This window comes from Grammomys surdaster, unplaced genomic scaffold (genome assembly GCF_004785775.1).
Source record: "Grammomys surdaster isolate TR1022 unplaced genomic scaffold, NIH_TR_1.0 126197, whole genome shotgun sequence".
In the NCBI taxonomy this organism is placed as follows: domain Eukaryota; kingdom Metazoa; phylum Chordata; class Mammalia; order Rodentia; family Muridae; genus Grammomys; species Grammomys surdaster.
The window spans coordinates 3,303,796-3,319,224 of record NW_021621002.1 but is presented as its reverse complement, the minus strand read 5'-3'; the positions used below and the strand labels follow the sequence as shown (position 1 = coordinate 3,319,224).

The following is a 15,429-nucleotide window of genomic DNA, read 5'->3' as shown; positions in this document are numbered from 1 at the left end:
GACATTTCCTTCCAGTGAAATTAATTTAGGTTTAAATACAGGAGGACGGCACACACCGGCTCCCGTCCCTTTCTCTTAGACACCTAGGCAATTCCTTATTCTTAAAGGATTCAGTTGCACCTGCTGCAGAGTCTTGGTCTTTTGTGAGAATACTACCAAGGGGCAGAGGACCACTTTCTTTGTGTAAGACCGATGCCACACTTGGGATGTCTCTATTTCTTTTAACACCGGTCTCAGAAGCTTAGTGGACTTTTGGGACACGGTCCCTGGCAGTGTAGCCAGATCGGCTCTCTGAGTGCTTTAGGAGACGCTTCTTTTTGGCAGGGCAGGGACCTTTAGTTTCTGAGCAACAAAGGACAAATTGGAGGGTGGTGGAAAGGGCGCTTCCCAGCCTCCGTGGCATCCTGGCCTGCTCCTGTCCCGCACCTAATCCTCAGAGACCTTGCCTTCTGGAACCCCCCTCGCCACCACCGCCCCCCCGTCCCCGCCACACACCCCCTTCCCGCTGTGTGACTGCTCCAGAGCCTAGAGCTTGCTGCCAGTTCCACTACCTTCCTCCTACGACCCCTCCATCCCCTTCTAACACGGGAAGCAGCGCTGTACACTGCTGCTCGGCCCGCTGCGCGTCCCTGGCGGCGTGCCGAACACCTCGGGGCAAGCTCCGAGTCCTGATGGTCCCCACCCCTTGTTCCTCAGCCTCCCCCTGCAGCCAGGGGTGCAGGAGCTGTCAAGCCCGAGGAGCTGATTCAGCCCGGAGCGCCGGCGTTCCTCTCCTTCCTTTGTGTGTGCGCGCGAGCCGAGTTGGGGAGGAGGGAAGAGGGGGAGGTCGCTGACTATCTGTCTCCCCCGCCTTTGCCCGGGCCGCTCGAAGTGCGGTGGCGGAGGCGGGATCCCTAGTGTCAGTGCCGGGAGCCGAGGGGCGCCCAGGTTCCAGTCCCACTCAGGGAGCGAGCCCGCGGAGGAGACAGCGAGGACAGCAGGGACAGCGGGGACGCTGAGAGCGGTGGTCCCATCCTCCTGGCTGGCTGCCTCGGCCTCTCTGCGCCCCTGCCACCCCGACGCCCGCAGCGGAGTGCGCCCAGTCGCCGAGAGGGACGGCGAGCACGAATAAATAGCGGCGGCGGCAGCGCGTCATCTGGCGGAGCAGGAAGTGCAAGCACAGTCCGGAGGCCGGTGCTTCCCGCGCGTCCCCAGGACTTTGCCATGGGCTGGGGGCCGCGCGGGCTGCGAGCGGCCGGCCGAGGGCAGCGGCGACGCCGCCTGCACCGGGACTGAGCAAGCGGTGACGCACGGTGCCGAGATGGCAGCGTCCAGCAACTCCAGTCTGTCCGGCTCCTCCGTGTCCTCTGGTGAGTTTCAGCGTGCGGTCGCCCGTTCTGGGATGGAATGTCTACCTGTGGCCGTCCCGCCGGCTCTAGGAGATCGTGGCGCGGGACACGAGAGTCCCTGGAACACTTGTTAGGGTGGTCAGCACCTCTGAGTCTGACTCGTGACAGCGTAAAGATGGGATTCCTTGATGTCCTACGCGTGCGGACCAGGAGTCTAGGGCTCCTGGTGAGCAGTAGCTGCCAGCAGCCTCGCACTTTCTGCACAGCTGGAACAGGGGCAGAAGGCGCAGGGAAGGCGAGGGTACTGCTGGGCTCTGGACCTGTCTATCTTGGCTCCTGCCACCCTAGATACCCAGAGCCAAAGAAGGATGCAAACCCTAGCTCCTTGCAGACTCGGATTTCTTTGTTTGTTTCAGAAATTAGCTCCTTGGAGAGACTCGCTTGGGGTATGGGTTTGAGAGAGCAGCCAGGAGGAAAATGATGTGCCTTGCTCCTCTGACTGAAGTGGGGTAGTGGAATGGAGGTCGAGCCCAGCCTCTCGGACTCCTGGCATGTTTACAGTGTGTGTGTGAGTGTGTGTGTGTGTGTGTGTGTAGACAGAGAGAGACAGCGACAGAGACAGAGAGACTGTGAGACGAGAGCATGTGTGTGTGCGGGAGGGGGGTAGTGGGGGCTCTAGACACGTTCTTATCCTACGCTGTAATTTTACTTTCAAGGATTCTAATTCTTTTCTCTGTTAAATGTGGCTGGGTGAAAGAAGGGCTTTCAAGCTTTTCTATGGTTGATCAGCAGGTCTAATTGAACAGAAAAAAACTGATAATGAATGGTGAACGCATAAGAATCCATGGAGGCAGCCCCTCTGGTTTCTGAACATGACAGGTTTCTAATCAGAGTGATGCATTAGGTACAGTTCCACTACCCCCTTTGGTCACTGAAAACTTTAATAAGAAACCCTGACGGGATGGCTGGTAAAACATTTGGTATGGTATACAGAACTCAAGGGTCAAAGATAACAGTCTTAGAGTCCTAGTGGGAATGTCCAGTGTATTACTATTGCATGATGTCTGTCGGGTTCTTTTTATTATTCTCCAAAAATTAAATTCTGAGTGGAGAAGAGACGAAGCACTGGACAGGAAGGCAGGCATAAAAAGGAGCCACAGCTATGGATATGGAACTAATCAAATCTTAGACACAAGGTGACTGTGACCAGAGTCACTAGGTGTTCCCTTGAAAGCTACATGCTATCTTTTTTTTTTTTTTTTTTTGGTCAGGTTTAGTCCCAGGGAAATGACACTTCCTTTAATGACTGCTGCCAACTAATAAAAACAGCATTGTTAGGTGTCCGGTAGTTTGAGCTGCTGGCAGTAGGGACTGGTGGGCAGAGCAGTCAGCTCTTATTAAGAACAGCAACAAGTTGACCGCCTGTGGTTTTAATTCTGAGAACTCAGCAAATGCGAAGCTTATTTTTAGTACCCTCAAACCACTGCTGCTGCGTTTCAATTCATTTTGGTTGACTAACGTTGAATTTGAAATGCAGAGATGTTGGCTTCCTATTAGCACATGTTTCTCCCTCTCCAAAGCCTGCCCATTTGATGAACTGAGGGGGAAAAGAATACAGATGCTACAGCATCTGAAATTCTGGATCTTGATTCAGCTTAAGAAGCCTGATGAAAAATCCTAACTAGGCCCTGGAAAGACTCTGCTGCTCAAAGAAGCCAGGATAAGCTTTAGAGGGTGGTAATTGTTTTGCAGATAGGGGAGGCATGCTTACAATGGCTTTCTCTGCTATTTTATGGACTGCCGGCTTTTTTTTTTTTTTAATCCTGTTGGAAACTGTGGGAAATTGCATGAAATCTGAAATGCAAAGAGTGGACATGAATCTATTTACTATTTCATGTAAATCAACCTGACCTGTGGGCTTATATGGCTTAGTTCACCAATTCATCAGACACTTTGTCTTGCAAAATATGGAATCATAGTTCTTCTTTTAAAAAAAAAAAGCACACTTACCATTGTGTGGCTAATGAATAATTCAGAGGACACAAGCAATTCACACCTGTGAGAGGTGTTGAGCAGCAAAGAATAGAGTCTGCTTCTCAGAGCAGCTGGGTTCTCTCAGGCAAAGGCCAGAGTCTGAGAAAGTAGGGCACTCTGTGAACCCATTAGTCACCAGGCGGAAGGGCCAACTGTGGGCCAGGCTTGGGCTTCAAGGCTTAGCAAGAGAGATAATTCTAGCTTTCTTTGTAGCTTCAAACTTCTGAGATCATTGTATTTGAATTCTGGCTCCACTGCCGACCAGTGAGGCGTCTTGAGGTGGGTTACTTAAAATTTTCCTAGCTTCAATTTCCCCCATTAAATCAGTATGCTGAGTTTTGACCACAAGGTCTAATGCAGAAGAGTGCTTGGTATAGAGGAGAGATGGCTCAGTGGGAGATGGCTCAGTGGTTAAGAGAGATTGCTGCTCTTCCCAGATGACCCGAGTTCAGTCCCCAGTACCCTTGGTATACCAAAAGGCTCACAACAACCTGTAACTCCAGCTTTAGGGGATGCATGCCCTCTTCTTGCCTCAATAGGGACTCCTACACACACACACACACACAAACACACACACACACAAATAAATCTTTAAAAAATGTTGCAAGAGTCTTCTTTGAGGAATGAAATGAAGGTGCCCAGTGGCTTCAACCTTAGGTGCCGAAATAAACTCAGCGCCCAGTGCACGTAAAATCTGTTTCTTCCCTCATATGCTATCTTAGGGTCTCTATTGCTGCAACAAAACACTATGACCAAAAAGCAAGTTGAGGAGGAAGGAATTCTTTGGCTTACACTTACAGGTTGCTGTTGTTCCTTACCAAAGGAGTCAGAGCAGAAACTCAGCTGGGCAGGAACCTGGAGGCAAGAGCTGATGTAATGCAAAGACCCCGAGGGGTGCCATTTGCTGCCTTGCTCCCTATGGCTTGCTCAGCTTGCTTTCTTGTAGAACCTAGGACTGCCAGCCAAGGGATGGCCCCACCCACAATGGGCCAGGCCTCCCCCCCATTAGTCATTAATTGAGAAAATGCCTTATAGCTGGATCTCATGAAGGCATTTTTCTCAACTGAGGCTCCTTCCTCTCTGATGACTCTAGCTTGTGTCAAGTTGACACACGATACCAGCCAGTACATATGCTGAATTTAATCTTGAGTTTGAGCTCCATTAAAGAAACATTTATTGAGCACAGTCCAGGTTTCAGACTTAACTCTGAGTGCTTGCATTGAAAAGATAACTCAAGAGTCTCCCTGAGAAGCAGCAGGAGAGATCAGCAGCATCTCATAGCCCGTGTCCTACAGTGAGACACCACATTCTGTAGAGGGGTGTGCAGGACAAGGAAGTGATTGCTTCAGTCTGGAGTGGCCTGTCGGGTTGACACAAGTGTTGTACATTGATGGTTCGTTAGAAGCGTTCTAGAATGCAGGCAGAAAAAGGCATTTCAGGGTGCCTGAGAATTTAGACCCAGGCCTAGAGATGGATAAGTCTGTAACTTTCCCTTGCTTTTCTTGAGGCATTGATCCTTTCTCCTGGTGGGTGGGACCCTTCCTGGAGGCTTTGATGAAATGATCCTGGAGTCAAGGATGAACTTGGTCATTGGGGCACTAGGTCACTGGGGCACTAGTAAAGGAACAGCCAGCTTCTTCAGGGTCCCAGCGTGTTCTAACCCTGTCTCTGAGGAACAGCCGAGAGAATGACGTTTGCTGGTGTTTGCATGGAGGGAAACTGGTAATTCGCTCAGCATAAGCTCCAGGTTCTCTGACTTGAATACTCTTCCCTGCTTTTGTTTAACCACATCACTGAAGTGTGTCCTTGCACCTGTTACCAAGTGTCACATAACAAAGTCATCAGGCTAGCATTAACTTAAAAATACATTTGCTGAGGACTCTTCAGAATTTTCTTATGGAGGATTCAATTACGTGTAAAAAGAATGGGCATGCCTCTGTTTTAATGTTGGCCACTGATAATTAAATTTCACACTCATCTACACTGGCAAGAAGGTTTGATTCCTTTTATGATTTTAAATCACCCACCAACACACAGAAATCAGTATCTTTAAGATTTTAATATGACCAGGTGTACTTGATTACATCCAGAAATAAACTGGCTGATTTGAAAAAGTTTTCTTAGTAATAATCATGGGTCATATTTGCTTTTATAATTAAAATAAGAATTTTTTTTTGCATGTTAGTAATGTGATTGCCAAATGGATGATTTCACAATCAAGGGGGGAAAAACCACAGCTCATTACAATGTAGTAAACAAATGAGATATTTCCTAGTAACTAAACAAGTTAGAATAATAAATATTAAAGAGACCCCCATATAAGAACTTAACGTTTTGAAAACATGAGCATATGAGATTATTAAAATGAAGTTGACCATTTTTACAACAGGAAACAGGCAAAAATCAGCCTGGTGTACAATATCTTAACCTTAAGTGAAATGCTATTCTTAAACGGAGTGGGGTATTTACTTTTGTGGATTCTTCAGGGCAGTGTTGAAGACAGGGAGGCAATCTGTGTTCTGGTCACACACTGGTGTTGACCCTAGAAGCAGGAATGCTTCTCACTTGTTACTGGGAGGGCGTGTCCAGTGACACACACAGAAAGCCTTACATTCCTAGAGGCAGAGGGAGCACCTGGACTTTGGCACCGGGAACCACTAACAAGTGTGTAATTAGGGGCTGCATGGATCTCGATTCCACCAGGGAACCATGACAGGGGCAAACCTGCACACTGAGAAACCTTTTGGGTCTTTGGACCCAACCTTTTCTTCTTTAATATTCACTTACACGGAGAAGACACTGCTTTGCTTTTGAGTGATACCTGCTGGTTGTAAGAGAATATCTTGTGTATTGTATGGCTGCATCACCTATCAATTAAAAGACCTATGGCCTATAGGAAAGGGTAAAATAGAAGGCAGGACATCAAGGAGGCAGAAGGAATTCTGGGAGAGAGTGAAGCATGGGAGACTCTCCCAGGATGAAGTAAGGAGGTGGAAACATGGTACCTGAGCGCAGGTAACCAGCCACGTGGCAGAATGTAGATTAAAATACGTGGGTTATTTTAAGTTATGATCTAGTCAGAAAAAAGGCTAGCTATATGGCCAAGGTATGTGTAAATATATTTTGGGTCTGAGTCTTATTTCTGGGAGCATAGAGCTGGGAGAACCAGACCTAACTTGTTCAGTTGGAAACTAAAATCACAATCATCGGTGTCAACAGGAAGGGTTGATTATCTGTTTTACTTTAAATCACATGCACACACAAAAAAACTGGAGTTAAAAATCACTGTTAAATAATTGCAAAACTAAGATTAACGCTGAGGGGAAAAGCAGTCTGTCCCATGAAGTCTGTTTGCTTTCCTGGCGGTCTCTTCACATCTGAGTGAACTTAATTACCACCACTGCCCACTTGTAGTGACTCAGATGAACCCAATAGGACAATCTTCTTAAACAAATATATTTGCTATGGATTTAATCCTAAGACCAAAGGGCACAGGTTGATGGACTGGTTACCAGCCCTGATGATGCTAGGAGACTGTGGGACTTTTTGGGAGACAGGGACTACTGAATTGAGGGCTGTCTCTCTCCCCTCTTCCCACCAGGAGATGAACAATTCTCCTCAGCTACCTGTTCCCTGCCATGAGGTTCTGCTCCACGGCAGACCCAAAACCTGACCACAGGTTGAGGCCTCCGAGACCATGAGCCAAAATAAATCTTGCCACTCTTAAGGCTCTCAAGAGTATTTTGTCATGGCAACAGAAGACAACCAGGAGGATGCAGCTTTCTAATATTTAACAGGGGCCATATTGACTTATGTGTCTTGCCAAGGTACCCCTCCCCCACATAGCCCCCTGAATTATGTAGGTGACTTTGCCCTTTGTTTAACTTTTGAGGGATGGAAACATCAAGCATTTTCCAAGGCCAGCCTGCTTATGACCTAACTGGACAGTGTGTACTCTTAACTGCTACCTGGGGCCTGGCCTCCGTGTTAGCCTCTATTGAGGACCATCTGTTGCTCAGCAGGGTCTCCTGTTGTTCCTCCACAGTGATAACAACAACCGGACATTTAGTTGGAAAAGATGTACAGTGTTGTACTGGCATGTTTGGGGAAAGAATTTCCTGCCAAAAGATTAGTATTCCTGCCAAGATATGTACAAAGAAAGAAAAAGCAGTCCTAGCATCAGTTTAGCAAATGATTGATAACATTTACCCATCACTTTAGGAGTGTGTTTGTATTTCCTAGCTTCTAATATAGCCCATATGCATTTTTGCTTCTCTCCTTCCTTCTCTGCCTGCCTGCCTGTCTTCTTTCCTTCCTTTCTTCTTTTCTTCCTTCTTTTTCTTTCTTTTCCCACATATTTGTCATTTTTGTTTGGAAATATTTTCACAAATCCCACATTTGATTTACCTTGACTTCAACTTTATCTAAATTCCCGGGCATCTTCCACGGGCCATGCGGAAGAGAAAACAGTCTTTCTATCTTTCACATGGATTTGCATCAGTGTGGACACTTGTGCCTCAGTGCATGTTGGTGGGTGGAACAGAACACAATTGTGTGCCTCCAGGTGACTAACAGGAGTTTCTTCAACTAGGCAAGAGGGACCCATCCTCAGGACTGTACTAGCCTCACAGACAATCAACAATGCCGTGCCAAAGACGTCTGTTACTCTCCCCAAGGGATGGAAGGGTTGGGAAGATTAGGGTAGAGTGGGGTCTGAGGCTGATGGCCTAGGGTGTGACCATTGACCTATCAGAGTACTTCTTGCTAGGGACTCAGTGAGAGCTGCCACCAGCTCCTTATACAAGTAGCCAGCTTTCTTCCTCACACATAATCACACTGCATAGTGGGTGCTGTTGTCTGAATGTAGTCACATGGTATGACTTAGTTGCAACATTGCCTTGTTTCAACAGGTAGGCCTGTCAGTCACCCAGCCTCACCCCTTTTGCAATATGGTATCAGCGACATAAATTTTTAATCTAAAACAACCAGAGTCTAAACCTCCTTTGTCCACTAATAAATATGAGCTAGGCTGAGCAGGTTTGGAGTGCAGCGGAGCTTGGGGTTTGTTTAGCAGATCCTGACCTTTGGTAGCTGTGAAGATCAAGGTTCAGAGAAATCAGGACTATCTGTCCAGGCCAACTCAGCGAGGTCACAATGGGGCTGACTGTTCTCCAGAATCCTAATGTCCACACACCAACTCTCTATTCTTTCTGGCTCAAGCCAAAGCGTAGTATCAACCGTAGAGAATTTAGTGAAGATTTTCTTTTCTGTCTGGCTTCGTGGATGATGTTCTGCTCAATTATGTGGTACTTCAAAAAGGAAGACATGCAGACCTCTGTGTTACAGATGGGCTTTGCATGTCCTGGAGACACCAATACTTGAGTAAGTCCAACCTGCTACAGCTGTACAGAGCTGCTTTAACTGGAGTGGCCATCAGTCCGAAGAATTCAGTTCCTCAGCTCCTCTAGAACTTCTGAATGCTCAAAAACACACTCCTCAGTGGCTACTAGATTGGGCCAAACATTGTGGGGAGAAATTCTTTTGGATGACATGGGTGTACATAGTTCTGAGACAGAGGACCCAGGAAGAAAGGGGACCAGCTGAGGACGGAGAATTCTTTCATATGTCATCTCGTTATGATTTAGGTTTTCTAGTTAATTTTGCAAACTGACTTTTAAAAAGAGCAGTTTCTTCCTAACTTTGAGGGGACCCGTGGAATGACCGGTAAGGGATGATGATGGAGCGGATAATTAAAATGCCTGTGACCTCATCTCCTTTTACTCCTGAAATTTGACTCAAGTTTCTTACCGAAAAGAGTCTGTTGTTTCCTTACTGGCAACTTGATTTCTTTTTGGGAAAAAAAAAAATTTCACAGTGAGTGTTAATTTCATCCTCCAAGAAAAAAATGCCTATGACTAGAAATGTCTGGGTCTCTCCATTGTATCTCTTCTAAAGCATCATCAAGAAAATAGGAAAACTGTGACTGTGTGGACTGAGGTTACTGACTGTATATCCCGGCCATGTTATCTGGAAGCCTTGTGAGCAGCCTGCCCATCAGCAAATTATTTGCTTAGAGTTGTTCTCCTCCTATATCAGCCCCGCTTGCACAGCAATGCAATGGAATTGAGTGGTTTTTTTTTTTTTTAAATCAGTTTAGCTTTTGGAATTTTAAGTTCACATACTTTGGAGGAAAGGCCTACAGACAGGCTACAGGAGCATTAGAGTTTCTCAGTAGAGGAAGGTTTTTTTTTTTTTTTCTTGAATGCCTGTCACTACTTTCAGGTACAACAGATGTGGAAAGGTGAACTGTGTCTTTAACGTCTCAATAACTGTCAGAAAGACCATTGGATTCTGAAACCAATAACCTGAAGACTGTGATGTTCATAGCCCGTTCTTTACGGACATGAGTTCATTCCCTGGCTCTAGGCTCCATGATTCACAGACTCACTGGGGAGGTGACCTTACGCAATTCTCTTCTTGTTGGAGGCCTGGTTCCTTGGTTTCGTGGTGCCTATAGTTGACCTTTATAGTTTCACTGTGCTGTTTCAAGGAAATGAAACCCAGAGCTTCCTTATTGTTTCAGACGGTGCCATGCTAGCAATGGAAGGTGTTTCTCCTTGAAATGGTTTTATCTCTAAAGAATAGACTCCCAGAGATCATGTTAGGATAAGAAGTAGGAAGAAAAGACATGGCTTCAGGGGTCAATCTCTTGCTGCATCTGCCACCATGCAGGAGTTGCAGGCTTGCCCTTAAGAGTCTCCTTCTCGGGCTGGAGAGATGGCTCAGTGGTTAAGAGCGCTGACTGCACTTCCAGAGGTCCTGAGTTCAAATCCCAGCAACCACATGGTGGCTCACAACCATCTGTAATGAGATCTGATGCCCTCTTCTGGTGTGTCTGAAGACAGCTACAGTGTATTCATACGTAATAAATAAATAAATCTTTAAAAAAAAAATTGCTTAGTGACAGATGCCACACTTTAAAAAAAAAAAAAAAAAAAAAAAGAGTCTCCTTCTCAGACCTAGATCTGCCCTGATCAATATGAAAGCTTCATGTAGCTAGGAGCTCATTGAATTATGGCCAGTCTCTGAATTATTGATGACTAAAAGCATCCTGGGGAGTAAAAGGTTTATTTCATTTCACAACTTTCAGGTCACCGTGAGTGAAGGAAGTTGGGGCAAGAATGTAGGGTGGGAACCTGAGGCAGGAACTGATGCGGAATCCATGAAGGGATGCTGCTTACTTACTGGCTTCTTCCTCACAGCTTGCTTAGCCTGCTTTCTTATATAGCTGGGATCACCTGCCCGGTTGGTACCACCTCCAGCGAGCTGGGCCCTCTCACATCAATCACTAATCAAGAAAATCCCTTGCAAGCTTGCTTTATGAGCCAATCTTTTAGTTTTTTAAATTAAAAACAGCCTCTTTCATACAATATATTTTGATCATTTCTCCTCCCCCATCCCAGCTTCTTCCAGCCGCCCTACCCACTCAACTTTGTTAACACACAACAAAATAAACAAAAAACCTGAGAAACAGAAACAACCAAACAAACTCACAAAGTTGAAAATCAAAACAAACAAAAGGCCAATTAAGTTGAAATATGCCAAAGCAAAGCAAAATGAAACAAAATAGTTCACAAAACCATCACTGAGTTCATTTTGTGTTGGCCAACTACTACAAGCATTGGGCTTGCCCTGTAGTTGATAATCTCAGTGACACTCCATTGGAGAAAACAGTCTTCTCTTGGCCAGTGTCAGTTGCAGATAGCTTCTTGGTTGAGAGTGGGATCCCGTGTCCACTTCCATGGTCTGTGCTGGGATCCCATCAGACTTGAACCTGTGTAGGTCTTCTGCATGCTGCCATAGTCTCTGTGAGTTCATATGTACGTCTGTCCTGTTGTGCCTTGAAGGCTTCTTCTATAGGCTAATCATATAGAGGCATTTTCTCAACTGAGACTCCAAATGACTCCAGCTTGTGTCAAGTTAACATAAAATTGACCAACACATGTTTAAAGACAGTATAACAGTAACAAATGAGAATTAACTTATTAACCTTTAAAAATATTAAATATATATTGAGATTATAGTAGTTAGATAATAAAATGTACTTTAAAATTAAATTTGCTTGATTTTAAACTGTTAGTATGACTCCTAGGGTATTTACTATTGCACTCATGGCTCACGATATCTCCGCAGCAGACAGAACAGGTCTGGGTGGCTCCAGCGAGCAAGCCTGCTCTAGCCTTTGCCACAGAGACTGCCAGGCACAGCCTACTGATGCACGCCCAGTGTCTCCCACTGTATGCTTTCCAGAAGTGACCTTCTGTCCGTTAAGACAACTGAGCCCATATTCTGAGGTCCTGATTTTAGCCCCAGACTTAAAGGCATCATTAGTTATCTTGAATCTGTACATAGGTTTTGAATTAAAGTGCCATACAGAGAGCAGATTGGGGCATTCATTAGATTCTTGCATAGAAGGGTTTTTCTTTTCTTTTTTTTTTTGTTTGTTTTTCGGGGGTTTGCGTTTTCTATTGTTTTGTTTTAGAGTCGCTGAAATCCAGATTTTACACATCTATGTGTTAGTTTTGTGTAACTCTTTCAAAGAAAGTCTTCAGTGTTCTGAAGGGGCCCATCTCTCTCTGCTTGTGTGCAAAACACTCCTCTGATACTCTCTGGACCGAGACATCCTGCTGTCAATCTGTATGTGTGTGTGTGTGCATGCATGCACGCACGCATGCACACACACACACATACACACACAATCTGTGTGTCCGTCTATGTCTACACAGAGAGCTGAAGTAGATCAGCTTTCAAACAAAAGTTATTTCTAACCAAATTTATATTGCATATAAGTTAATACCAAAGGAAATGAAAAGTCAAGCCTAGCATTACTTTTAGTAATGAAAAAATTCACTTGGGATTATGCTAATGATATGTAGATATTAATACACATAATACCACCGCCTAATATTGATTTAAGTTGCTCATTCAAATTCACTTTATTATAGAAAAGTTAGCCATTTTGCTTTACAGTGCTTGCCCCCACAGACAGCACTGGAAACATTAAAGCGTGTTTATTGTTTGCTGGTTTGCATATGCAAAGGGCAGTGTAGTGGCTCCCAGGAGCACGTGCCCTTCGACTTGTGAGCTTCTGCTTGGGGACCTCCTTGGCTTATATCCATTACCCTTTCTGCCTCCTCCCTTGGGATCAATGTCTAGGGTTGGAGCTACACAACCACCAAGAAAGTTCATTTCCTACAAATGACATTGCTATGCCCTTGGGCTGAACTTTGGCTACACAAGGGGCCTATGCTGCTTTGCCACAGCCAAACTCAGCTACAGGCCTTGTTTCCCCTCAAATGTAAATTCTTCTTCTGAGGGGGGGGGGGGGAGGGGGGCGGGGGGACCAACAACAGACAGGGACTTTGTAAAGTCTGCTGACATAATTGATATCAGATTATGACTGGGAACAACCATAGCAAGCGCTAGCTAGACAAGCACACACGTAAGGCGTAATGAAGTTTGAATGCCACTTGCCTTAAGAAACTTGCTGATGAGTAGTCTGTATTTAGCTTTGCGTTGCACTATGCTGGCAGAGTGTTTTGTAAAAAAATGCACAGCAGCCTTTCTGGGAGGAGATGCCCTGCAGCATCTCCCTTTCGTGAATAGCTGAGTGTAAATCTGTCACTCAGAGGCTCCCGGAGATGTGTCTGACTCCCATCTGGAGTTTAAACTACATTTCTTCATAGTAATGAATCTCATCCATTTGTTCCACGCAGCACATAGCTCTTCTCTCCTAGGCTTTAGAGTGAACTCTCTGAACCTGGTTCCTAACATCCAGTTCTTAGGGTTTGTACACAAAGGCAGGTGCATTTGAACCTCACACTGTTGATAAGGTTTTACTAGTAGCAGTGGGCTCTGTTAACATGGACTGCCCTGGTTTCCAGTGTCTTGTCTGTAAAAATGGCCTGCTAAGACTAGGAGAACCGAATCTGTAAGCGTCTCTGAAAGAGACTTGAAAATTCATGGGGAAAAAATTTCAAATCTCTGCTCTCAAGATCTTCACATGTTGAGGCTTTGTGGGTTCTCTTCTCGGGGTGAGGAGGAATCACTCAGCTCAGGGGCTGCTTGCTGTCTGTGCACACCTTTTCTTAATTCACAGACCAGCTCTTCAACAGGCTTTCAGATTTTTGGCACGAAACAGAATCAAGTCAGGCAGTGTGCACTCAGCATTGCCAGTGCCATTTGAAATTAACTTAGATCATTCTACGGGAGTTCTAAAGGTTGCTACTGTTTATCCTTTCCTATATAGAAGACTGACGGCTTCTCTTCCTCCTCCTCCTCCTCCTCCTCCTCCTCCTCCTCCTCCTCCTCCTCCTCCTTCTTTTTAAAATTAACTTCTATGTAATGTGCAGTGCGGATTGTCCTCAATTTAAGATGGGTTGCATCCAAATAAGCACATTGCAAATGTGAAATATTGTAAATTGTGAAAGTATGAAGTCTTAGTTAGGATTTCCATTGCTGTGAAGAGACACCACAGCCAAAGCAACTTTTATAAAGGAAAACATTAAACTGGGGCTTGCTTATAAATAGTTCAGAGGTTCAGTCCACTGTCATCATGGCAGGAAGCATGACAACATGCAGGCAGACATGGTGCTGGAGAAGGGGCCCAGGAGCACGGAGTTCTACATCTGGATCCTCAGGCAGCAGGAAGAGAGAATACTAGGCCTTGTTTGAGCTTCTGAAACCTCAAAGCCCACCCCCCAGTGACACACTTCCTCCAACAAGGCCATACCTCCTAACAGTGCCAACCTTAAGAGCCTATGAGGGCCATTGTGACTACCACACATGGGATACATCTAACCTACCCGAGTATCAGAGCTTAGCAACACAACATACTGTAGTTCTGGTTTCTGCAGGACTCCATCCTGTGATCACATGGCTGCTGCTGCTGCTGCTGCTGCTGCCTGCCTCTATCCTGTGATCACATGACTGAGATGATGCCCTGCTTCCATCCTGTGATCACATGATTAATGCTACTGCCTGCCTCCATCCTGTGATCAGATGTCTGAGATGCTGCTGCTTGCCTCCATACTGTGATCACATGACTAATGAGAAGTTGTTGCTTGATGCCCAACATTGATGGAGACTATCTTCCTCACAGGAAAAATATAAAAATTTGAAGTATAGTCTCCTGATGCCCATCACTTTCATAGCCTCATAAAGTCAAAAATTCTCCCTAGAGAACTGTCTATGTGCAAAAGAATTTTTCCAATAGACCTGCATGTTGTGATGTATATCACACCAAGGCCAGGAAGTCACCACACAACTTAGGAGCACTCTCTCTCCTCCGTCTTCCCAGGATTCTCCCTCCTTTCTCTGTCTTCTTCTGGTCCCTCCTGATAAAGTTCACAACTCTGAATTTTTATGTTTGTTTTTTGAGTGCTAGAGCTGAAGTTTTGAGTAGTGTCTGCCGTGAGGAGCATGAATATTTATATGTCAGGCAGTCTGTCATGGCATGAGCCAGTTGCATAAGGGACTCGCTACCCTTTCGCGTTGGCTCACGCTTCAGTGGTTTTCAGAGAATTAGTTTTCTTTAAATTCATAATATACAAATGTAGCTAGTAAGGTACAAAGTAGTATTTTGTATTGATAGACAGACTCCCAACCAATTCAAGCCGTCTTTTCTGAACCAGGACTCCATAACTTGATTTGCAGTTTCCATTGTAGCAGTGAATAGTGGACACTTAGGAAATGTAAATATGGAGATGTAATTTACTTGCTGCAAGATGAGCCTGAGAAACGTCGTGGTAAGTGAACGAAGCCGTTCACAGAAGACTACACACTGTTTGAAGCCGCTGATACAAGACATTCAGGAGAGAAAAATCATAGACTCGGAAGGAGACTCCTTGTTCCTGAACATTGTGGGGGGGGTGACGTGAGCCCCTTCTAATAGATACGAGTTGCCTTTTGGGACACTGAAAGTTTCTAAATTTGACTGTGGTAATGGTTGCCGATGTCTGAGAATACTGGGAAAGTCATTAAATTTTGCATTTTTTTTTTTTTAGCA

The 15,429-nt window shown here is 45.4% G+C and overlaps 1 protein-coding gene across 1 annotated transcript in view; it reads left to right on the top strand.

The window, feature by feature from the left end:
- The first annotated feature begins 1,131 nt into the window (after positions 1 to 1,131).
- Chn2 (chimerin 2) overlaps positions 1,132 to 15,429 on the top strand; it is a 270,333-nt gene continuing 256,035 nt past the window's right edge. The window contains exon 1 of the mRNA XM_028758343.1: positions 1,132 to 1,349. Coding sequence (XP_028614176.1) covers positions 1,301 to 1,349 — 49 coding nt within the window. The 5' untranslated portion in view covers positions 1,132 to 1,300. The remainder of the gene's footprint in view (positions 1,350 to 15,429) is intronic.